The sequence below is a fragment of the Numida meleagris genome, chromosome 3 (assembly GCF_002078875.1).
Source record: "Numida meleagris isolate 19003 breed g44 Domestic line chromosome 3, NumMel1.0, whole genome shotgun sequence".
Taxonomy (NCBI): Eukaryota; Metazoa; Chordata; class Aves; order Galliformes; family Numididae; genus Numida; species Numida meleagris.
The window spans coordinates 106163026-106186921 of record NC_034411.1 but is presented as its reverse complement, the minus strand read 5'-3'; the positions used below and the strand labels follow the sequence as shown (position 1 = coordinate 106186921).

Genomic DNA, 23896 nt, shown 5'->3' with positions numbered 1-23896 from the left:
CTGTGGGGACCGCAGCCTCACGGAGAGCCCGGTCTTGTCAGCCCTCGCTACTTAAATCCCTGTAAATTCCTCTCGATTGAGTGCCTCAGTCGAACTTCGAGCTATGGGCTCTGTGGCACGGCGTAGCATTGCCTGGGCAAAGCGCTTCCCAAGCCTCCAAGTCCCAGCGTACACTGCGAACTACAGCTCCCAGCATGCCCAGCGCACCGCCCCTCCCCATAGGCTGTTCTGTTCTCGAGAGGCACGCTGGGAGTTGGAGTTTCCGCCAGGGGGTGGGGCCAGCCATTTGATTGGCTGATAAGTAAGTGGCGGGCAGTAGTCAGACCAATGGCCCTGCGAGGCGTGCTGAGCGGCAAGGGTCTCGGCCAATGAGAAGCGGATGGGCGGCCTTGGCGGGTGAATACGCGCGGGTTGGAAGGCGCGGGACCGTTGGTGGCTGTGATCGAGGGGGCGCTGAGGTGAGGTGGGAGCGCGGCCGGGGGTCTATGGGGCCTGGAGTCGTCCTGGGAGGAGCTAGGGTCTGTCCCCTTCTTTCTTATCTCCCCCTGTTTGGATATTTGGAGGCTCTGGGTAGGACTTGAAGCAGAAATCATCCCTGTGTTTTTGTTTACGCTCAATTAAAACATTATTCTGGACCCTGCCCTGGCTGAACCGCTTCCATCCATCGTTATTCCCGGCCCTTAGCTTCTCGTCCTTCATTAACCGAAAATTTTAACTGAAATCAATTTCACGTGACCCGAAATGTGTTCCTGCAGGTGCTCAGGTGGCGACATGGCAGCTGTGAGCTCACAGAAGAGGAGCCCGAGCCCCACTGAGATGTATGTTAACTGCTTACAAATCTTTTTTTTTTTTTTTTCCTAATGTTGTGTCGAACATAGAATAAATTCATAGAATCGCAGCATGCTTGGGTTGGAAGGGACCTTACAGACCCCAACCCCTGCTGTGGGCTGGGTGCCCCCCACCAGGTGAGGTTGCCCAGGGCCTGTCCGTGGCCATGGGGCACCCACAGCTCTCTGGGCAGCGGTACCAGTGCCTCGCTGCCATCTGAATAAAGAATTTCCTCTTTATATCTACTCTGAATTAGTTTAAAGCCATTCCCCTTTGTCCTGTCACTATCAGACTGTGCAAAAAGTCAGTCCGCCTGCTATTTGTAAACTCCCTTCAGCTACTGGAAGGCCTCAATGAGGCCTTCATCTCTGTAGATGAAAAGGACGTGGAGGTACAGGTAGATGGCAGCTATCCTGGGCTGCACCAAAAACAGCGTGGCCAGCAGGGTGAGAGAGGGGATCCTGCCCCTCTGCTCTGCATTGGTGAGGCCTCACCTGGAGCACTGCATCCAGATGTGGAGTCCTCAGTACAGGAGAGACATGGAGCTGTTGGAGTGCATCCAGAGGAGGGCCACAGAAATGATCCCAGAGATGGAACAGCTCTCCTGCAAGGACAGGCTGAGAGAGCTGGGGCTGTGCAGCCTGGAGAAGAGAAGGCCGTGAGGTGACCTGAGAGCAGCCTATCAGTATCTAAAGGAGGGCTGTAAGAAGGAAGGGGACAGACTCTTTAGCAGGGTCTGTTGTGATAGGACAAGGGGAAATGATTTCAGACTAAAGGGAGGAATTACAGACTGGATAAAAGGAAAATATTTCTTTTTTCTTACAATAAGAGTAGTGAAGCATTGAAACGGGTTGCCCAGACAGATGGTGGGTGCCCCATCCCTTGAGATGCTCAAGGTCAGGCTGGATGGGGCTCTGAGCACTGATGGAGCTGGAGGTGTTCCTGTTTGTTTCAGGGGAGTTGGACCAGATGGCCTTTAAGGGTCCCTTCCAACTCAAACAGCTATGATTCTGTGACATCTGGGATTGCCCCAACCCAAGTACAGCATGAAAATTTTAACTTAAAGTAGAAAAGAGTATTAAGGTAGTTTTGAAATGCCTTCAGATTAGCCTGTGTTAATGACTTAATGACATTTCATATTGTACTGAGGGCTTTCAACTCATGCATAGGGAACCTGAAACTGGCCCCATACAAGAAGCTGAGCTTTATATCCCGGAGAAGAGGCTGTTCCTCACTCTTTGTAACTTTGTCACAGCAGAACAAGTTTTTCTCATGCTCCTCTTGTCCTTTGCCCGCAAAAATATTTCAGGGGGGGAGACCGAGGGCAAAGTTTTTCTTCTGAATTAGACAGAGAAATTCCTGAGATCGTGAGGTTTTTTCCTCGGTAAATATTTACAACGAGCAAATATGTTACAGCTGAATGTGTCCTTTGTATAAGTGAATCCCCTTTAGACTCTTAGTGCAGCGCTGGCAAAGTTTTTGGGTTCTGAGGTATGTCTGTGTGAGAGTTCAGCGTGTGCCTCTCAGAAACTGGTGTGAAATACTGTGGGATTTTTGCTTCCCCCCACCAGCAGAAAGCAAAATGGCTGTTGTTGACGTGTGCTCTCTAACAAGGGTAATTGGTTTGCTGTTTAAAAAATGTGAACAGCAAGACAGTCTTGGGCCTTTGTTTGTTAAAGGGCATATACTGGTGCAGGCAGCTAGGCTGAGTGAACTTGAAGCGTTACCGAAGCATGAGAATAACTGAAAAGATGTCAAGAGTATATATGACGTTTTGCTTTGCAATTGTTTCCGTAGTGCATCCTCAGCCTTTGAGACTCCTGTGAAAAGGAGGACGCTGGGTTTTGCTGAAAGCCTCAAGAAATCACGAGATCGCTGGTTTCCCTCTCAGATCAAATGGTCACCTGGCTCCAGCGACGAGGAGAGCGGAGCTGTCTCTGTGAAGCCAGCACCGCTGAGGAGGTTGGATGTGTCTCCGCTGCAGGCAGCCAGCATCCCCACTACTGCACGCAGGGAGTTTTCCACCAAGTCATCCCCTAAGCCCGCTGCCTCGTACCAGCCCATCGTGCCCGTGCTGTCTTTTTATAGCAAGGAAAAGCGATACCTTACTCTTATAGAGAGGAAGCAGCTGAGTGAGAACGGTGCTTCTGGGGAGAGGGGCGGTTGTAAGAATCCCCTGGCTGCCAGCAGGACTGAGAAGATTAACGTGAACTTCAGCAGGAACACGAGTTTGAAGCCAGCCAGGCCTGTAGCCGGTTCCAAGCATGGCAAAACTGCCCCCAAAGCCCTTAAGAAGGTGAAGGCAGACGTACCCCCTAAAAAACCTAGCGCGGGGAAAGAGAATACTCATTGTCTGATTAAGAAGAAGATGGATTCACCCTTCAGAGTCCTCAGCATGACAGTGAAACCGGCTCTGAGGCTTCAGTCAGGAGCAGCCTTCTTTTCTGCCAGCAAGAAGTCGCACTCTAAGAAGCCACCCTTAGATCCCAAGTCTCTCCAGTGTCCCCCCAGGTCTCGTTCAGCCGATGCCAACAAAAGCCTCGAGGCAGGAGGTGCACTGAGGAGTACTTCTGTGCCTCAGGAGAAAGAAAACGAGAACGGGGAGAACTTTTCAGGTGGCGTAAATCGAGAGAGAGATACCACACGTGGAGGAAAAACGTCTCTGCAGCAAAGTGGAGGCAGCACTGTTGTTGCCTCTCATCCTTCTGAGGCTGCAGAGTGCAGCCATGCGGAGAATGCGGTGAGTAGAGGTGTCACAAGGGCCTGTCTTATGTTCAGGTGACGTGCACTGAGTTTGCTGGGTCTCTCACGCTCTGGTTACTCAGCCTGGGTGTTTATTGAGATTGGACTTGAGAGAACCTCTGCAGATTTATTCGTGCATTGTGAAGGCATAAAGCAGTGGTAAAACTCTGGATTGCCATCGTCCCTCTGTGCTGCAGTGAAATACTCCATTTAGGATGGCTGAGAGGAAAGCTGCCTGCACGGTGTGCTGACAACAGTCTGGGTTATTTCTGTGTGTGTGTGTGTGATAAGGAACAAAGCTGACGAAGAACTACTTAGGTGTTAGGTGGGAAAGGTAAGGCTGGCAGTGGAACGCAGTAAAACACAAATTCACAACAGGGTCACAGGTTTTCTTCACTCTTAATGTCATATCTTTGTTGCTGCGTTCTGGCATCTAAAACATATGGAGGTGGGAAAGGCCCCTGGAGTACTGCTGCAGTGTTTAATAGTAGGCATTGGAAGGAAGCAATGAACAAGATGGGAAGCTGCTTTTATAGGACTAACGTGTTGAACTGAAGCAGTGCATGATTGTAAAGGACAGTTTGTTGCCTGCATTGTTCACCTGCACCATGTTAGTGTGCCTCTCACGCACTCGACTTGATTGTCAATATGTTTTCACTAGCCAGCGTTACTAAAACACAAATGTTAGCTTGCACAATCCAATCTTGCACACACAGTAAAAAATATATATAACTTTCTAAAGCGTTTGACTCTGCTGTGACTGCGTTTTTTGCATTGGTGAGCTGTTTGTCAGAGGTTAATCAGAAGCACGTAGCGTTGGAAAAAGGAACTGGGTGACTTTGTTACTGCAAAATGAGTACAGGCGGAGTTTGGGCCTTGATCTAGTTTCACATTGTGCAGCCTGGCGTCCCTGGGGAGGATCCTAGGAAATAACACGATCGTGTTATGAAAAGGGCAGAGTTGGATGCAAAAATCAGCTTGGCAGACTTTGATTTTAAGAGAATGCTTGCAGGAGGCTTCCAAAAGCTGTTAAGACACATCGCTGTAAGCAGAGAGTGAAGCTGTGTCCTGGGCATGCTAAGCTGACCATACAAACAAGGAAATAAAACGCAAAACAAACGCAGCAATGAGTGAATCAGCCATACATAACATCAGTTAATGCTCTTCAGGAAGGGAGCCCGGACTGTGTGTGGTTCTGCAACTGCTATCTGTGTGCTGAGCAGTTTTCTTTTTGCCCTAAAAAATGGCCTTAATTTACAGGATGGTGGTGAGCTTAGTTCTTCCACAACCTGCGAGGCAGATGATTACGTTCCTTCCAGCCAATCTCCACACAGAGGGGATAAGAAGGGTAAGTTGAATTCTATGCACCTTGGTCTGTGCTCTTTGCTGCTGTAGGTGAAAGAGCTTTTAAAAATCACCTCCTTTGCTCCAGCTTTGCTGAATTCCCATCAGTTTGTGTTGAAGGAAACAGGCAGTGGTGATGGAGGTTCCACGTTCTCCCTGACAAATCTGAACGTTAAGCAGCGTTTCCATGGGTTTTTGTCCTGATGCCTAACCTACCTTTCATCTTTGCTCTACCCCAATTCTTTCAGCTTGATTCTTACACATCTGGCTTCTAGTTTTCTCCAGGCTGAGCCCCATCTCTCCTGGTAGGGCGCTCCCAGACAGAGCTCCACGTTACCTGGCAGCACCACGTAGCAGGCAGGGAGCAGTTCACATACTTCACATGCAGTCAGTGTGCATGTTCCACAGGAAATGCATTTAGGAGATGCTGTTGGTTTGAAGGAGATGGTAACTCAAGTGTTTTACAGGCAGCTGCTGCCCAGAGTTGATGCCTCTCTCTTCTTTTGCCCGTGCTTATTGTCAAATGGGGCAGTTTCCCTTTTATCCTTACTTCAGACAATTTTTTCCAACCCTTTCCAGTGCAAGAATGCTTTTTAATATAAACTCTTGCATGTGCCTATCTGCTAGCTAAATATCCACGAGGCCATGTGCATGAAGCGTAGCTTATGCCTGATGGTGACCTAGGAAACTCCACTCTGGACTTGTTTTGGCAGTGAATTACTGCCAATAATGATTTGAATGTGATTTAACCAAGCGTTCTCTTTCCAAAGTGTGCAGGTTGGGCCGTCCTTTGTGTCTTAATGGTGCTAAGGATCTGCTCACGAGTGGTTCTTCCATAGTTTGTCACCTGGATTTCACATTTCCTCGCCGAGTAGCAGGCACTTCTGAGTCTTCCTTTTGCTCTCATTGAATGCTTTCTTGGCCCTCTAAGATCTCATGTTTCTAGCAAGTCTGGGGCTTCGTATCCTTTATTGGCGCCTTCCTTATCTCTTCTGATAATAACAAGAACCGTTTTATAGTGTCCTGTTCCTAGAAACAGCATGTTTATCTTCTCGGTGTGTTTTCTGGAGGCAGTCAGTGCCACTTTTCTGCTTATGCACTTCCCCGTGTTACTGTGATTACCGAGCAGTCTCTGTCCTTTAGCAGATGCAGTCAAAAATGATGAAAGCAGAAAACAGTCGGGCACCTCAATTATTTATGCTTGAGGGAAAGTGCTCCTAAGTAATAATTTGCTTACGCTTCCCATGATCTATGCCAGCTTATCCTAAAACTTGCAGATTGGGTGCTGTAACCTGGTGGTGAGTCTGTGACTTCCCAGCTTCTTCTGTTTCCATGTATCGATGTGTTCTATGACTAAAAATGACACTAAGCCCCAATAATGTCCCTTATCTCTTCCAGCATCTTCGAATGCCCCTGTGTACCCCATATTCAGTGCGCCCCCTACCAGCAAGAAGAGGTATGTTCAGCTTTGCTGTCGATCAGAAGTGTTGTATCAACAGAATAACTGTTAAAATCTGTGTATAATCATTCTAAAAGCTGTAGTTCAGCCTTCTGCCTTGGTGCAGTGCAACAAGAGGAATGATCCTTGTAGGTTTGGGGAGTTTTCTTTCTGAGGGACAACGACAAAATTAACGTCGCGTTGGTTGAGGTGGCTTTGTTGCTTTCTATGTGTTATTTCAGTGTATTCTCTACCTTTTTATCTGGAGTCTCCATCACGAGCAGCAGCTCTCAGGCTTTGGGATCTGCATCTCCCCCCAGCCAGACCCTGGAAAACGCCAACTCTGAGTTGGAATTGGTGCCAGAGCTGTCAAAACAAAGTTGCCTTCACTCAGCTTGGCCATTGCAGAAACAGTGTGGCACTGCCTGCTGCCCAGACAAGATGATGTCTGTATGTGTGGCTTACTCTGCTGCACTGCAAGCAGTCAGCAACCCTAATGCACGCCGATGAGTAACCCTTTCTGAGTTATGCTTTGCTGACAGGCACGGTGCAGTGGCTAGTGCTGACCAAAGCCTTTGTCAGTTAGCACTGTGGGAAGCACCACGAGTGAACCTATCATCATCAGCTGCATCGCTCAGGTGCTTTTGTACAAGTTGTCACGTAGCAGCGCTCAAACTCTTGCCCTTTTGACCTAGGTGCAAAAGACGAGACAGAAGTTGTAACAGAAATGGGTGAGAATTAACAGGAGCGTCTGCTTCTCTTCCCCTTTCCCAGCTGAGTGGGTCTTTCAGAATTCCCCTTGGCCCTGTGTCAGCTTTCGTGGGATGTAAATAGAGCACGAGCATGTGAAGTTTGCTTTTGGATTGTGTGAAATGCGTGAGCTCCTCGCTAAATGACTTCCAGCCACCGCGCTTCTCGCTTGACCGCCGAGGTGTGATTGTACTAACTGATGGCCGTGCTTCTGATTAGCTTATTTCCTTAATTAATGCCTGCCGTACCCTGAGACTTCCCATGGAAAAAGATTTGTTTTCCCGTGCAAGAACCAGAGCTGCTGGTCCCTCTCCCATTCTGCATCAACTCCTCGATCCGTTTTGTTAACAATCCAAACATTCTGAGCCTGGCTTGTTGTGGACGTTAACACGCACGCAACCCCCCCCAAACTAGAAATCATTTCTGACTGAGCCAAAACAAACCTTCCAAAACTTGTTGAGCTACGGTAGTCCTCTGCCACAGAGGGGTGTTGAAAGCGAGATCTGATTGCAGTGTTTGCTTTGCTTCCTCGTGTGGCTTTTCGCATACCTTCCGTGGTGCAAGTGGAACCCTGGAATATGTGCAAACCCTGGTGTTTGTGATTAACTCCCATCAGCCTTGGATCTGCTGTTGTCTCTTGGGAAGCCGATGAACACAAGCTTTTCCTATGTGAGGTTTCTGCTTTGGAAGTTCTCCTTAGTATCCGAATCTATAAAATGGTTTGGTGTATCTCTGAGTCAGTTAAGGTTCACTGCGTGACACTAAGAGTTTCCCACTTTGAGATTGCTTAAGAAATGCCATACTATGGAAGTCTGAAGGAAAGCTGTGCAGTTCATAACAAGTTGCAGTGGGTCTCGGCCAAAGCTTCTCCATCTGGATCAAAACCCATAGGTAATTAGAGGTCAGTCTTTTGTTTTCTTCCCTCTTTTTCTCCTTGAGAGGGAAGCGTTGCTGTTGCTGTGTGCGCTTTGTAGTCAGCTTTCCTCGCAGCACAGGAATACCTGAAGCTGTGTCAGATGATCTCAGATGATGAAGCTGATCTTGCTGAGATTGCAGAATAGAACCCTCGTCCTTGCTTTGTGTCACACCGTGCCGAAATCCAGCTCAGATCAGGTGTCTTGAGCTGCACACACTGAGCCCTCACACTGGGGCTGGCTGAGCTGTCGTGCAGTGAGACACGAGTTCCCTCTGCCAGCCACCCTTATAATCACAGGCATTCAGGGCTGCATCCCTTCTGCTCATCTCCCTGAGCCCTGCTGGGATGTCACAAACCCACCAAGCTCCACAGGGCAGCCTGGTGCTCTCCACTCACATCTTTGGCGTGGAGCCTCCGAGTGCTCTCTGTGATTCAGCACGCAGAGGCTTTCCATGCCTTGTTCTGCTGCTGGTTGCTGAGTTCAGCATCCGAGGGCTTTGTGGCAGTGCACAGCTGCTGCAGCCCTCTACCAGGACTGTGAGTTTGTGCTTTGCCCCAGAGAAGGAGGTTCAGTTTTGGAGACTTGGAGTGTGGCAACGAGCTCTTCCTTCACAGCTGCAGTTAAGGGAGGTTCTCTCCAAGCATGTTTTTAGATGCATGATTACGGCTGTAAGTTTATGTATTAAACTTAATAGGAGTACATCAAAGGGACTCTTTTGGAGATGTTTTGTTCCTTTGGATCCCAGACTTGGGTGTGAGGTTTCCAGTGCTGAGCAGCTTGCTGCTGGGAGTGCTGAGCCTGCATGGGACTGCCTAGCTGCAAGTAAGCTGTGGTTTGAGGCTGGAGCACTGGGCTTGGGTACGTATTTCTTCACTCCTAGCTGTCATGCTTCGTGGACCTGGCCCTGTCTCCTCTGTTGCATCCCTTTGGCTGTTCAAGGGAGTGCTGAGTTCCAGCTAGTGGCAATGTCCCACTATCCTGAAGATAGGATAGCTGTGGAAGTGAGAGGGTGCTTAAACGTGAGTTCAGTAGCTGTGCAGTTCCTGTTCTGCCTTGAGCCCTCCTCGCTCCCCAGAAAGCAGCTGGCATCACAGCTGTCATCAGCCTTTGCTGTATCTCAGTTTTGGGGTGTTCTGTTAAAAAAGTCACAACCCTGCCCTGGGTCTCTGATGTGCGAAGCTAACCTTTGTGTGAGTTACCAACTGACATCTCTCTGAAATGATTTTCAGGGCGCTGGATGAACTGAGTTCTCCGTTTGGATCCAGTCCACCTGCAAAAATGCCTCACGGCGTGCAGAAAAACAAGAGAGCAAGAGAACTCTGCAAACACTCCAACGACCAGATGATCATTGTAAGGATGCTGGGGCCTTGGGGTGGCTCATGACAGGGTGACAAGGAAATAAGACGTGTCTTGAGGCTAAGCAACGAGCAGATTTCCTTACATGTAAACCTCAGACAAACCACACTGTGACTACTATAACAGCAAATGGCAGCCAAGGCAGAATGGTAATGTATAAGCAAGGGCTGAGCGCAGCGCTGTGAAGCACATCTGCTGCTGCTGCCCTTCAGGATGGAGCACTTGTCTGAGTGCTGGGTGACCATGTGGCCACACAGGAGAGGGAAACCCAGATGAGAGCAGTGCTATGAGGACAGCTGCAGCATTTACCCTATGCTCATTGTTGTCCTGAGTGTGGCTGGCTGGTGGGCCATGAGCTCCAGCCCAGCCAGTGTCCACCTCTGCTTGAGGCCATGATGGGCAAGGGGTGGGCAGCAGGCTGAGGGACAAGGGGACACCCACACTGGGATGCAGGGAAGGGAAGGGCAAGCTGCTGCTGCAGGAGCAACCTGTGCAGGGAAATACAAGTTAGAATAGAAGTTTTTAACGAATGGGGCTTCGCTTCATGTCACCACTTACACATCAACCTGCTGTTGCACAGCTGACATTCAGTTCCTTTTCTTCTCCCTGTGTTCTGACAGAGCTATGAACAAAGTGTTTTTTTTTTTTAATTATTTTTTTTATTTTAGGTGACTGGAAAAAAGGCTATATGGTTTTCCTTTGGTTTTGTGGTGTTCCTTTACGTTGTTTGCTCAGCATGTTGCTGACCCGTCTGCTTCAAGGCTTGTTCCAAATAATGCATTCTTTGTGTAACAATTTTATGCTGCGTAGTCTTGAATATTCTGCAAATAAGCAAAAGCTTGTGCTCCTCCTCATAAATTCGAATGAAACCAAAATATTTTAATCTTTGATTATTGTTGCTATAACCAATTCTTAACCTCATTCCTTAAGCTAAAAGTGCTTTTGACCTTCAGAGCACGTGTCGTTCATGTTTAGCCAGCTCTGTTTCTCACTAGGATGCTGGACAGAAGCATTTTGGTACCGTTGTCTGCAAGTCATGTGGCATGATCTACACAGCTGCCAGCCCAGAGGACGAAGCCCAGCACATCCAGTACCACGAGAGATTCCTTGAGTGCCTCAGATATGTGGTAAGGCCACGGCTCTGTTCACATCTCTGAAAAACATGGGAGAATCCTAGGGTGGCTTATGTTGGAAGGGAGCTTAAAGATCTTCTAGTTCCAACCCCTGCTGTGGGCTGGTTGCCCCCCACTACCTCAGGCTGCCCAGGGATCCATCCAGCCTGGCCTTGAGCACCTCCGGGGGTGGGGCACCCGCAGTTCTCTGGGCAGCTTTGCCAGGGCCTCACTGCCCTCTGTGTCAAGAGAAAGCAGCACGTATCATCCAGGTATTAAGTTGAGACAGCTGCAGGCAAATGTTTTGTCAGCCAGATGGGAGGTTAAAGTGTAAGTAGTGTGCAGTGCCAGCAACTGTGTTCATCAGTTTGACGAATGTGAATTGACTTTATTCCTGAAAGCTGAGGTGGTTCAAATTACAGCTTCATCTGCCAGAGTCTTCACTGAATCACTTCCTCTCTTGCTAAACCACTGACTTGTTTTTTTTTCTCCCCCCTCCTCTGTGGCAGTGTTGGAAGAAAGAACGAGTTGTGGCAGAGTTCTGGGATGGGAAAATTGTATTGATTCTTCCAGATGACCCAAAATACGCAGTCAAGAAGGTACATGTTTGTTTATTTTGGGGTTTGTGTTGTAGATTAGTTTTCTCATGGCTCAGATCCCTGGATGCCTCGATTCACACAGTCATACATCGCTTGGAATGCACAGGGCCTACAGGAGAGCAGAGCAGGGTCACAGAATCACACAATGGCTGCTTTGAAAGGGACCTCACAGTCCCCCAGCCCCACACCCTGCCACAGGCTGGGTGCCCCCACCAGCTCAGGCTGCACAGGGCCCACCCGTGGCCTTGAGCACCTCCAGGGATGGGGCACCCACGGCTTCCATGGGTTGTGGCAGCTTGGATTTCAGCAGTGCAGGTCGCTGTGGTCGCTCATCCTGACCCTGCTCCCCATGCTGAAGGTTGTCTTAAAGGACCGATACAATGTGATGAAGGGTTGAGGTGAGAGGTGGGTGTGCCCTGTGGGAAATACAGAGCTGAGAACGCTGGTGAGAGCCTGTTCTTTTTTGGTCTTTTTAAAACAACCACCAAAAAAAAACCTGCCAGACTAGCTGCAAGCGCAGTGAGAGCCGCTGGGGTCAGGTAAAGCTGCCAAGTGTTTCAGGGCTGCTTCGTGAAGCCTGACCTTATGTAAGCATGGGATTACTTGGGGGAAATGAGTTTCCTTCCTGACAGGTTCACGCTGAGCTGGAGAATGTTGGTACCTAATGCATCCCTCATTTTGTTTCAGGCAGAAGACGTGCGGGAGATCGTAGATAATGACCTGGGCTTCAAGCAAGTTGCCCTGAGTTGCCCAGCCAAGACTAAAACCTACTTGTTTGTGTCCAATGAGAAGATGATTGTTGGGTGCCTGGTGGCTGAATCAATCAAACAGGTGTGTGTTAATTACCTGGGGAGAGGGGGAAACTCCAGGTTGGTAACTGGGACTCTTGATTTGTTTTGCAAGTCTTAACCTTTCGCAGGTAAAATTAAGAAAATGGGGAGAGTAAAACTAAGGAAAGCTTGTGCTTTTCTCAGTATGCGATGTTGCTAACACGAGTTAGCAAGCTTGCACGTGGTTCAGGAGCTGGCCTGCCCCGTAAAAGGCAGCAGGAGGAGAAGCTGGGCTTAGCTGGTGACTCTGCCTCCCCGGGAGGGAACAGCTCAATGCCTCTGCTTGTCCCCACAGGCCTTCCGAGTGCTGTCTGAGCCCAGCACTGCACAGAGCCCCGAGCAGGATGCCCTGCAGCAGCAGCAGCGGGCATGGCGTTGCTCCACGGAGCCGGAGCCCGCCGTGTGTGGGGTCAGCAGGATCTGGGTGTTCGGCCCCGCGCGCAGGAGGGGCATCGCGCGGCGCTTGGTGGACGTGGCCAGGTACGGGGCTGCAGCGGGGTGGTCACGAGGGTCTTTGTTCCTTGGTTTTTTGGGACCAGAGGAGGCTGAGAAGAGGCCTGATGGCAGCCTACAGCTTCCTCCAACGACAGGACCCAAGGGAACAGCGTGGAGCTGCATCAGGGGAGGGTCAGGTGGGGATTAGGGAAAGGTTCTGCCCCAGAGGGCGGTGGGCATGGAGCAGCTCCCCAGGGCAGCGGGCACGGCCCCAGTGCCGGAGCTTTGGGACACTGCCCTCAGTTATAGAGTTTGGGTTTGGGTATGGAGCCAGGAGTTGGGAGTCAGTGATCCTTGGGAATCCCTTCCAACTCAGGATGTTCTGTGGTTCTGCACGTTTGTGTGGCTGGGCAATCTGCAATCTTCGTGGTGGAGGCCTACCAAGTGGACAGGTGCTCTGTGGATGTAGTACTTTAAATAGTGTGTATCTGAAGTGTGACTCAAAGGTGAGCCAAGCTGTTAGGGCTGAGTGTAACTGGAACACACAGCTACAAGGACTGGAATTTCCGAGGGAAACTCTGCTTGTTAGGAAAGAGTATTTTTATGTTATTTTACTGGACAAGTTGGGCCCAAACACCAAGTGTTTTCCAGGCAGGAAACTGAACTTTTCAAGGGTGTTTGGCTCAGGCAAAACTTGAGGGGAAAAAAAAAAAAATCAAGTAAAATTAAAAAACCAACCACCCAACCAAGCATCCCTCAACCTGTTCATAGGGATGGCCTCCAGGCTGAGCTTGGTCCATGAGCCTGTAATAATATGTAGCCATTAGTATGTAATATATACTCACTGTATATGTAAATTCAAACATACATAGAAAGTATATACATACATCTGCCTGTATTTATACACATATAAATATGTAATCCTACTCCATTATAGTTGAGTATTCTGAAAATCCATCACCCAGTGCTCAGTTCCCACTCTGTCCATGTGCAGTGTTGCCTTGAGCCAAGGGGAGCTCAGTGGCCTGTATTCAGTATTGTATTCTCCTTGTTACTAAATTGCCTCCTCATTCCTAATTAAACCAAGCTCCAGGTGGGCAAAGCAGCATCATGACTGTCCTCTGATATTTGAAAGCAGAGCTTTGTGAGGGGATTTCCCACCCCCTTTGGTTCTGTATCAGCTCCCTGCAGAGAGAGGCTGGGGGTGACACCCCCCCCCTGGGTCACAGTGTGGCTCTGACTGCTCCCTTCTCTCCCAGGAGCACGTTCATGTATGGCAGCTACCTGAGCACCGAGGAAATCGCCTTCTCCGACCCCACACCGGACGGCAAGCAGTTTGCAACCAAGTACTGCCAAACTCCCACCTTCCTCGTCTACAACTTTGTTTATGGCAATTGACTGGGCTTGATTACCACGAGCTGTGAGTAGTTCAGACCATTTACAGTGACTGTGTTGCTTTTAAAGTAACGCTTTAATGTTAGTGCCTGGTGAACTCTGGCTTCCTGCTGAGCTCTGTGTTCTTCCTGCACTTGTGGGAAGGCATCACCTTCTGTGCAGGGGTGGTGGATGCTGTGAAGGCAAGGAAGCTTGCTTGGATTGCAGATAGTTTTCTTTCTAAATCTAAATTTTATGACAAATAACTTAATTTCTTTAAGAGTTTGAATTAATATAAAGCTGGCTGTTTCTCCCCCTGGTGTGTGGGTGTTTGAGCTCTCCAGGTGTGTGCTGGGGACGGTCAGGCAGCATCCTGGGGGTTGGGGGTTTGATGTGCACTGTTCTGAGAAAGCTGCTTGGAACTATCTGCTGAATGTGCAGGAGCTGAATGTAATGGGCTGGGGCCGAGGCTTTGGTGGTCCCTAAATTTGTGCACGCAGGAGTGTGAGATGTGTTACAGTGAGCAACATGGGGCAGGATTTCCCTCAGCCTCCAGTGCACAAGGTCTGGAACCTTCGCAGCGTTGTGCTGCAGAGATTGCTTGTTCAATAAACTGTTCAAAATGCTGCTGCTTGAGCTCATTTCTGTGCACAGAGGGGTATGGAAACATTTCCAAAGCTCTCCCAATTACAGCTGGGAGGAGGAGGTAGCAGTAGCTTCAGCAATTGCCAAGGGCTGCACATGGGAGCAGGACCAGCTGTGGTACAGCTGCCACCTCCAGCTAGGTGCAGGTATTTCCTAAACATGCAGCATTTTTTTCTTTCCTCCCCACCCCACATTCCTTTACCTGTAGAGGATTGTGTGCAACAATCTGTTGTCTCAGGAAACCCTTTCCATGAGCCTGCAGCCTGTTTGTGGCCCCACTGTTGTGCTGCCCACAATCACCCCAAGGTCCCAACCCTGCAGGCACCTGCCAGGGACACCCCCACCCTCAAGGCACAGCCTCTGGAGAAAGAACATCATTGTCACACCAAGGTAAAGAAGAAAGTGTATTTGGCACCTGTCACAAAAACACCAACTGGACAGGATTGAATCAACACGAACATAGAAAAGGTTTATAAACTACTATCAAACAGAGCAATTAAGAACATGGAGAGTAGCACAGAGCATTTAGCTTATTGCAAACTGAAGTGCAGGCTGGAGAGGATTGCTCTAAAACTAGCAATCCCTGCTCTCCAGTGCTAGAATGGGTCATAGCTTAACATGTTTAGGCTCTGTTCTTAAGTACACAGAGCGGGTTTCATGAACTGGAAGGATACAAACTACAGGAACAGCCTCACACTGAGTTCAGGCCCTGAGCTCTGGGGGCAGGCTCGCCTCCAGGACTGCCACCACGTGAGCAGCCGAGGGACGCTTCTTTGGGTCCTCACTGGTGCAGACGGAGAAGAGCTCGATCACCTGTTGGTAGGATGAGTCCAGCTCATCCATGTTCAGGGCTGGCTGGGTTCCCAGGGCTGCGTAATACGCTTCCTCATCAAAGTCATCCTCGTCAAAAGACTCGTCTAGCCAAAAAGAAACATCAACCACATCAGGAAGGGTGCTGTGAGGTGCACGCACCTGAGGGCTCCGGCGACCCTTGGAGCCCAGCTTTCACCCTTTCTCTAAATAGGGATTAGGAAAGAAGATGCTGGGCTGTGGGGCTGGCTGGGAGGAAAGGTTGCAGCAAGGAGCCACTGGGCTCTACCACCAGGAACGTGAGCAAAATGCTCTGGCTGTCTGCAGAGTTAGAAAACAAGCACTCCCAGCCCAGCCCACATGGGTTTTAGCTTTGGGGCACAGCTCTCCCCCCAGGCTGCTATCTCAGATCTGCCCCTGCACATCCCCTCCACTCCTCCCACACTCTGGCTCGTGTACTCGGTGTAACCGAACAAGGGCACAAACCCCTCGCTGGGGCAGGCAGGAAATGCCCAAATCAACTCCAGCTGCTTCACCCTTTGCTTTGTCAGAAGAGAAACGGGTCCTGTGTGCCCTGGGCACAGCGAACTTGCTTTAGCTTGTCTTTTCCAGCCGCCTCGAATATCTGCGCGCCCACTATGGGAAGTACAGAAACAAACCTTCGTCATCAGTGTTGCTGCCCAGGTTGAGGTGGGGCACGGACAGGGTCATCATTTCCCAGAGAGTCAGCCCGAAAGAAAAGATGTCGGCCTTGTCGGTGATCACACCATCATCGCTCAGAGCTTCCTTGGGCTTCCAGGGCTCGGTGCCGATGTAGTGCACTGTGGGGTCGCTCACTGCAAGGAAGCAGCACGGTTTGGGGTGTCTGCTGGGACTGACAGAGCAGCCAGCCAAGCAGCAGGATTCAGCCTGTTTGTAGCGTGTGGAACCCACAGAGCCATGGGATCACAGGGCAGGGTCTTGCAGAGGACTGGACCCCTCTTTCTTTCCCATCTGTGTGGCCTCAAACTCTCTGTAACCCACAGCTCAGCACCTGATGCTGCAGAGGGACTGCAGAGACCTCTCCCTGGGAGGAGATGTTATGGAGGAGCATGTGACACATGCAGCCTGAACAGGGGCAGAAGCACTGAGGGTCAGGGCTGTGCTCTGCAGCTTAGCCCTCCTATGGGCTACCCTGCAAGGAAGGGGTTTTACATCATTTTTACCTGGTTGTTTCCCTTCCTCAGCCTAGCACGCCTGGGGAAAGAGCAGGACTGAGGAGCCAGCACCCCCAGGTCAGCTCTCCCCTTCCCTCTCTCCCATTGTAGGGGACAAATCCAACCCCTGGAGCTTACCAGGCTCCATCAGCCACCACCTGCCACACAGTTCTGCCTCGTTTACTCAAACACAAATCCAATTCTCACCACTTTGTTCAATTTAATGCCTCAGTGATCATAACTAGCCTCAGGAGAGCTGAAATGCTCACTTCAACCTGAGAAGGAAGCACTGGGTCTGACCTGATCCCTCGCATTCCGTTCACGTTGGTCAAACCAGCAGTTACAAGGAGGATAGTGCCACATTTCCCCCAGCTTTCCCTAGCAAATTCCTGAGCTGCTGGCGATCTCAGCTGCTCCAGATCCTCTCTTGTAGCATTGATCTTCCAAGCCCTGCCTGTAACCAGATGGGAATGCTGAAATCCCTCAGCACTTCACAGCCCGATGTGCGCTGATCCCTGGCAGCCACACGGATCAGGACCAGCATCCTCTTGTTGGCAGTCTGTGCTGCCTTCTCGAGACCAGGAGGAGGCAAAGCCAAGATCAGGGCTGAACAAGAGGATGGTTAAATCAGCCCAGAAATCGATACTTTAACCACACTCCTCTCTGGAAGATTACACTGGGGCGCTGCCTCCAGCTCTCTCGCTCCTTATAAAAGGGAACAGCTACTAATAAAAACGTAATAGAGCAGCTTTATAAGTTACGAGGCTGTTGCAGGCTCAAGCACTGTGTAAAGCAGCACAGAAAAGCATTCTTGTAATTAACCCAAACACATTCCTGCTGTTCACAGCCAAGCCGCGACGCCATTAGACATCTGCTTCTCATTTACATGAAGTCTTTATAATCCCTGCATTTGGCTCGTGCTTCCTTCCAGCCCTACGAGAAACATTCATTTACTTTATGCTCTGGCAACAGCATAGCCTCAGCAGAGTCCAGCAGGGCCTCATCCAGCATACCCTGCGCAACAGCACTGCTGCCCACGGGGTGAACATGGAAGGGTATGGGACAGACATCAAGCTCTGCAGGATGAAATCTGGGCCTTGTGAGAGCCCCTTCACCCCCCCACACCATGCACCCAATGCCCCCACAAGGATGCACGAGGGTATGTTGGTGCTGCTGCTGTGGCCAGGCTCTGGCAGCCACCCAGATGCCAGGTCCTCTTCCCCACAGCCCGACCTACCGGTCATGTTCTCGTCCAGGGGCAGGGACACTCCCACGTCACAGATCTTGATGGCTTCAAAGTCGCCCTTAACAACCACGTTGGGAGACTTGATATCTCCGTGGAGCAGCTTCTTGTCGTTGTGAAGGTACTAGGAGGCAGAGGGAAGAGATTAACATCTACAGACATTCATAGAATCATTGAGGATGGAGAAGACTTCGAAGATCAAGTCCAACCATTGACCCAGCACTGCCATGCCCACTCATAGAATCATAGAGCCATTAAGGTTGGAAAAGACCTCCAGCATCATCAAGTCCAAACGTTAACCCATCACCACCGTGCCCACTAAACCATAAAGAATGTGCCTATGGGGATTCTGCTGGGCTGGGACCACCCATTCCCTCTGCTTGCTTTGAAGATTTCCCCACAGCACCTCAGAGCCCCGTGGGTGCACTGCAGGTTGCAGGCAGAGCTGGGATGGAATTTTTCATAGGCAGTCCCAAATCTGTGCTCCTTGTGTCCAGGCTGACATATCACACTGAATTCTGTCTTAACAGTATCAGTCAGCTTAAAGGTATCTTCCAACCTTGCTGCTCCATTACAGCAATTCCCAGTTATATAGGGCTTCTGCTAGAGGATAACAAAAGAAAGTCAGCTGCTGGGCTTGTGAAGGGCAGGTACAATCCTTAGTTCTTCTATTACAATGTAAATCATACTATGAAAAATATCTTTATTCCTACTGCTGCTGAAGCCAACACAGTGCTACCCAAATAGATCTTAGATACATGCAGGAGCAGCTCCAATGCTGCAGCAGGAGGTGCACAAGTGGCACCAGCTGGCAGCCACTGCTAACCAAGGGCAGCTTCCTGCAAGTGCCTGGCACAGCAGGGAGCTGGCAGCAAGCAGGGACAGGCAGGCAGCACAGAGCCAGCAAGACACATGTGCCAACGACTGCTGCTTCTCTTTAAATATGACTCTGATCATAAGCTTGGGGGGCGAGAGGGGCTGGTTTGCACCTGAGTCTGTACAGCACCCAGGTTAGAAAAGCCCCAGTGCCTTACACAAAGCATGACAGCATCTGCTCTCCATCTGCTGGCGCTCGGCCTTCTCGCACGCGGCATTCATTTATTTTTCCAGTATATACAACCCCACGTGGAACAGCTGTGCTTAATGCTAAACGTACCTTCAGCCCCCTTGCCATGCTCAAGGCAACTTTGGAAATGGTCGCAGCAGGGAAAGGGCCCAAACGCGCCGCGCTTCTTTCTTCAATTAAGTCATTGAGAGATTTTTCTCCTCCGAACTCCATGACAAGACACATGCTTCCATCATTGGCCTCGGTGAAGGCGCGGTAACCTTCCAAAAGAGACTGTGTTGGTTAGAGAGCTGGCTAGGGCTTTGGTCTATGGGAGGTGTCCCTATGGCAGGGCTTAGGGCTGGGAGGGCTGCAAGGGCCCTTCTGACCCAAACCATGCTGTGACTCTCTGAAATTCACACCTTGAGAGATCTCACAGCACGTCTTCGCGTGGCAGCTTCTTGGAGGTGAAGCCACAGGAGCATCCACGGAGAGCTGCGTGGCCCCAGGGAACAAGAGCCTCAGACTTCATGTATCGAGGGAAGGAAGCTCCCACAGACTTCCACTTCCCAGCTCAGCTTTGCTCCCCGTGACAGGGCAAGGGATTTACCCTGATGTCCACAAGATAGAGAAGCGAGAGCAGGGAGGGAAGAGTGCAGCAGGTCCGCAGGGCTGACACCTGCAGTTGGACAGTGAAGAGCCAGGGAGCAAAACAAAGGGCAGGGGGAGGTTTGGGGAAGCCAAGCCCTGGTGTTACAGGGACTATTTCACAAGGTAAAACTAACATGCACATGGGCGTGTAACCCTCCTTCCTCCACTTCTCACTCCCACCCCTAAACAGGTGAAGTACTAAATGGCAAAGTTTTGAACAACGGTGCAGAAGTCTCATCCTGTCAATGATTTACAGCACTTTTTACGAGAAACAAAACACAGTGCACTGTTTGCAATGTAAAAGGTCAAGAATACCTTTGCTTTTAAATTCCTGCCAGAATCAAGACACACTATTTTAGTGACACAAACAAAATTCCTCGTAGCTAACGGCATCTGTAATTCAAGTGGCCACGCTGAGGTGGTTTAAAGCACAAATAAAAGGAAAGTCAAACAAAGCTGCTGTCCTGACTGCCAGTAGAGATGTTGCACAAGATAAGAGCAGAAATTAAACACAGACCAAAGCAGTTTCTCAAAATATTCCTACCACTGACAGCCAAGATCTTGACAGAGCATGGATTGTCACCCCCAGCCTGGAACAAAGGTGTGTCATCAGGGTGGAACCCAGAGCCCAATTCCACACGTAGCACAGATCTCACCAAGATGCTGCTTGTCCTCTGCACTTTCACCCGTGCCCTCTCCATTCCCTGAGGGCATAAGTTAAGACTTGAATAAGCACAGCTCTGCTACAGGTGTTGCTTTTTCTCTGGTTCTTCCACCACAAATAGGCAGCCTACAGCTCTCCTGGGGGGTAACTCACCCAGAGCCATGCCAGCAGCTGACTTTGATCTCTACAGAGAAACACCAAAGGGCATTTTCTGCCCCAAACCTGATGCCCAGGGGCACTCCCAAGTCCCCATCATGTAGGTGAGACAAAGCTGTGGGTGTCCCATCCCTGAAGGGGCCCCAAGGCCATGGATGGGGCCCTGGGCAGCCTGATCTGCTGGGGGGCACCCAGCCCACAGCAGGGGGTGGGGCTGGGGGGGACTCAAAGGTCCCTTTCAGCACAAACTATTCTGAGATTCTCTGATCCACCGGCCCCAACAGCTTGATTTGCAATAGGAGCAACACAGGCTGTGCTGGACACTTACCCACAATGTTGGGGTGCTGGAGGCTTTTCAAGATCTTGGCCTCTTCGTTCAGTCTGGACTGATAGATGTTTTGCTGATTCTTACTGCATTTGGAACTAATTTTCTTCACAGCCCATGGGGACCGAGATAAACCTCTGGGAGATCTGTATGGGGAAACCCACGTGTTTCAGTCAGAACCACCCTGTAAGCAGCACAGTGAATGCTACCCAAGTCACCAAGGAGCTGCTCCAGAAAGCATCTGTCTTTAGTTAATTGAAGAAAAAAAAAAGGAAAAAAAAAACCCACTAAAGTAAACTATAGCCTGCCAACGCAGCCTGTAGTGACAGGACAAGGAGGAATGGCTTTAAACTAAAAGAGAGATTTAGGTTAGATACTGGGGGAAATTCTCTACTCAGAGGGCAGTGAGGCCCTGGCACTGTTGCCCAGAGCTGTGGGTGCCCCATGCCTGGCAGTGCTCAAGGCATTGGATGGGCCCTGGGCAGCCCCAAAAGGAGGTGTACCCATGGCAGGGGTTGGGACTGGGTGGACTTGAAGGTCCCTTCCAACCTAAACTGCTCTGGGATTCTATGAACACACACACACTTGAGGTGTGTAGTAATGTTTTGCCCATATACAGCATTCTTGGACCAAAACTACTTCGAGGTGGAGGAGCTGTGGCCTGAGGGGAGAAGCAGTTTGCTCCACAGGCCAGGGCAGAGCCAGGGAGAGACCCCCAAAAACCTGAATTCCAGGCCAGGGAAAGGCAGGTGGGGTTATCCCAAACTGACAAGCTCCTTCCCAGCTCTGAGCCCTGCAGCGCTGTGCTGGCACACGTAGGACAACTGGGAATGCCACAACCCTTCCCTAATTCTGCCCATTCCAGCCTGCATTTTCTTACACAGAGCTCAATTGCTTCCTAAGCCCTGAATTATAGAGCAGGAAGATGCCAAGCCCACTCTGAGCACCGTGTCCCTCTCTCACGTACCTTTTCATCAAGTAGACATTCACTCCAGTGCCATATCCAAGCTTCTGCATGGAGGGGGAGGCAGGAATAGTGATAGAAGCTGGCCCTGTGTTTGAGCAGAACAGAAAAATGCAGCCCAGTGAATGCCCACACAGGGACAGCAGGCAGCAGCAGCCTCACATTGCTAGGAGCTGCGATCCGCTTGTGAATCCACATACATGCTGGTGCAAACTCAGATTTAAGAAAAGCTCCTTTCCAACCCCTCCTTTTCCCCCAGTAATACACTGAATCAAACATAGGTCTCACTGAGATGTCCCTTCCCCACTCCTGTTAGGCATCTCATGCAAGACAGATCTCTGTGAAGTTTTGTTTCACGTTCTGTGTTCAAACTGATGTTAAATTACAGAATCATAGAACGGCTTAGGTTGGAAAGGACCTTAAAGCTCATCCAGTTCCAACTTGTGTCATGGGCTGGTTGCTGCCCACAGCCCCATCCGTGGTCTTGGGTACCTCTGGCTGTGGGGCATCCACAACAAGATGCAGCTTTTTGATTCCTGTCTACTCTCTGGACTAACCCACCTTGATGGAATTGGCTTGGTACTGGTTGGATGAACACACATCAAGCCCAGGCAAGGAAGTCCAGGGCCAGAAGCCAAGCATGGAAACCCGTTCTGGGGTTGGACTAGATCCCTCTCTGTTCCATCCTTATAAGTCCCCATCTGTAGTACTGCTTCCAAGTCTGGGCCTCCAGCTCAGGAAAGATTTGGGGGTCCCAAGGTGGGCAACAAAGATATTCAGAGAGCTGGAGCATCTCTCCTATGAAGACAGGCTGATGGAGCTGGGGGTGTTCAGTGTGGAGAGGAGACAGCTCCAGGGAGATCTCACTGTGGCCTTCCAGTACTTAAAGGGAACTTATAAGCAGGAAGAAAATCAACTTTTTACATGGGTAGACAGTGACAGGACAAGGGAGAGAGATTTTAACTAAAAGAGAAGAGATTTAGATCAGATGTTAGGGGGAAATTTTTCACTCAGAGGGCGGTGAGGTGCTGGTGCAGGCTGCCAAAAGAGGCTGGGGATGCCCCATCCCTAAAAGCTGGGTTGGATGAGGCCCTGGGCAGCCTGATTTAGTGGTTTGCAACCAGGTCTGCAGCAGGGGGCTTGGAACTAGATGACCTTTAAGATTCCTTCCAACTCAAACCACTCTATGATCTCCGGGGGTCTATGCCAACACCTATGATTCTGTGATTCCACAACTCACCCGGTTTCTCCTTCTGGTCCAGGCCGCTCTGAGACTTGCTGGCTTCCATGGCTACAAACTGTGCTGAGCGCTACAGCAGAGAGCAGAGACCTCATCACACCCCCAGCACGAAGAGGGGCAGCAGCCCGCGGGCACCCAGGGAGTGGCTTGGCTTTAGTTTTAAGGATTCCCCAAGGAATCACTGAACGGTTTAATATTAGAAGAGACCTCTGGCTGCCCATTACCACTCTGGGAACTGGCTTGGAGTCAGAGCAGGCTCAGGTGGGGATGAGGGAGAGGCTCTGCCCGTGGGCAGTGGGCACGGCCCTCAGACATTGGGTTTGGGATCCAGCGGTGCTGCGTGGGGACAGGAGCGGGACCCGGTGAGCCTTGGGGGTCCCTTCCCACTCGAGATATTTTGCCGCTTGCCATTTCCAGCCCCTCCCGCGCCCAGCAGACAGCGCCGGGGGCGGCGAGCCCAATGCTCGGCCCTGGGCCTCTGCCCGCAGCCCTCAGGTGCCTTCCCCGCCTGAGGCGACGAGACCCCGCAGGGCCTCTCCCAGCCCCCAAAGCCCCAGCAGCTGTGAAGCCCACAGCGTGGACGCCCTCGGGTGCCCACAGGGCAGAGGGAAGCGGCCTATGGAGGCTATGATGCCGATGGGGACCTGTGTGACCTGCCGCGGCGCGCCGCTTGCTACCTTCCACCTCCGCCGCCGCCGTTTGAATGCGGCGCGCGCGGGACCTCCGCCCCCTTTCAGCCCTCCGCTACGGCGGCCGCGGGTGGACAAAATACCTCGGATCGTGGAAGGGAACGTGGCTTCGCGTGTGGGTGTGGCCTGAATAGGGTGAGATGGGGAAGGGCGTGGTCTAAAGGGGGCGGGGCCTGCAGGGCTTTCCCGGGGGTGCTGAGGGGGAGAGGAGGCCATGGGGTCCCCGTGGCTTCTCCAGCCCATTTTGGGGGCTCAATGTGGGGACTTCGAGCCCTTTGAAGGGGTCTCTGTGGGGTCTCCAAGCCCTTTTGGGGGTCAGTGTGCAGTCCCTAAGCCCTTTGGGGGTTCTCCATGCAGTCCCCAAAACCCTAGGGGTTCTGCAGGGGGTTCCAAGCCCCTAAGGAGGGTCTCCATGGGGTCCCCAAGCCCCTGGATGGGTCCCCATTAGGGTCTTGAACACCTAAGGGGAGTCCCTATGGAGTCTCCAAGCCCTTTTAGGGGTCAGTGTGGGGTCCTTAAGCTCTCCATGGAGTTCCAAGCCCC

The 23896-nt window shown here is 50.8% G+C and overlaps 2 protein-coding genes across 4 annotated transcripts; one reads left to right on the top strand and one right to left on the bottom strand.

The window, feature by feature from the left end:
* On the top strand, window positions 354-14352 carry ESCO2 (establishment of sister chromatid cohesion N-acetyltransferase 2). The gene is given in 12 exon segments (XM_021392054.1): window positions 354-389; window positions 391-458; window positions 756-818; window positions 2626-3568; window positions 4831-4918; window positions 6313-6370; window positions 9249-9369; window positions 10371-10502; window positions 10997-11086; window positions 11774-11917; window positions 12212-12396; window positions 13611-14352. Coding segments are annotated over 12 exon segments (2052 nt in total). The 5' UTR covers window positions 354-368; the 3' UTR covers window positions 13750-14352.
* PBK (PDZ binding kinase) lies at window positions 14761-23441 on the bottom strand. Of its 3 annotated transcripts, none has more exons than XM_021392056.1 (8): window positions 23342-23441; window positions 22665-22734; window positions 21428-21512; window positions 20464-20606; window positions 18776-18945; window positions 17614-17743; window positions 15840-16016; window positions 14761-15287 (listed from the first exon to the last, which is right to left on the bottom strand). In XM_021392056.1, exons 2-8 carry the CDS (start codon window positions 22711-22713, stop codon window positions 15073-15075), a joined length of 969 nt encoding a protein of 322 aa, XP_021247731.1. In that variant the 5' UTR covers window positions 22714-22734; window positions 23342-23441; the 3' UTR covers window positions 14761-15072. The 3 variants fall into 3 exon arrangements, with proteins under 3 accessions (XP_021247731.1, XP_021247730.1, XP_021247732.1); XM_021392055.1 differs by having other exon boundaries at window positions 23309-23387; XM_021392057.1 differs by having other exon boundaries at window positions 23318-23386.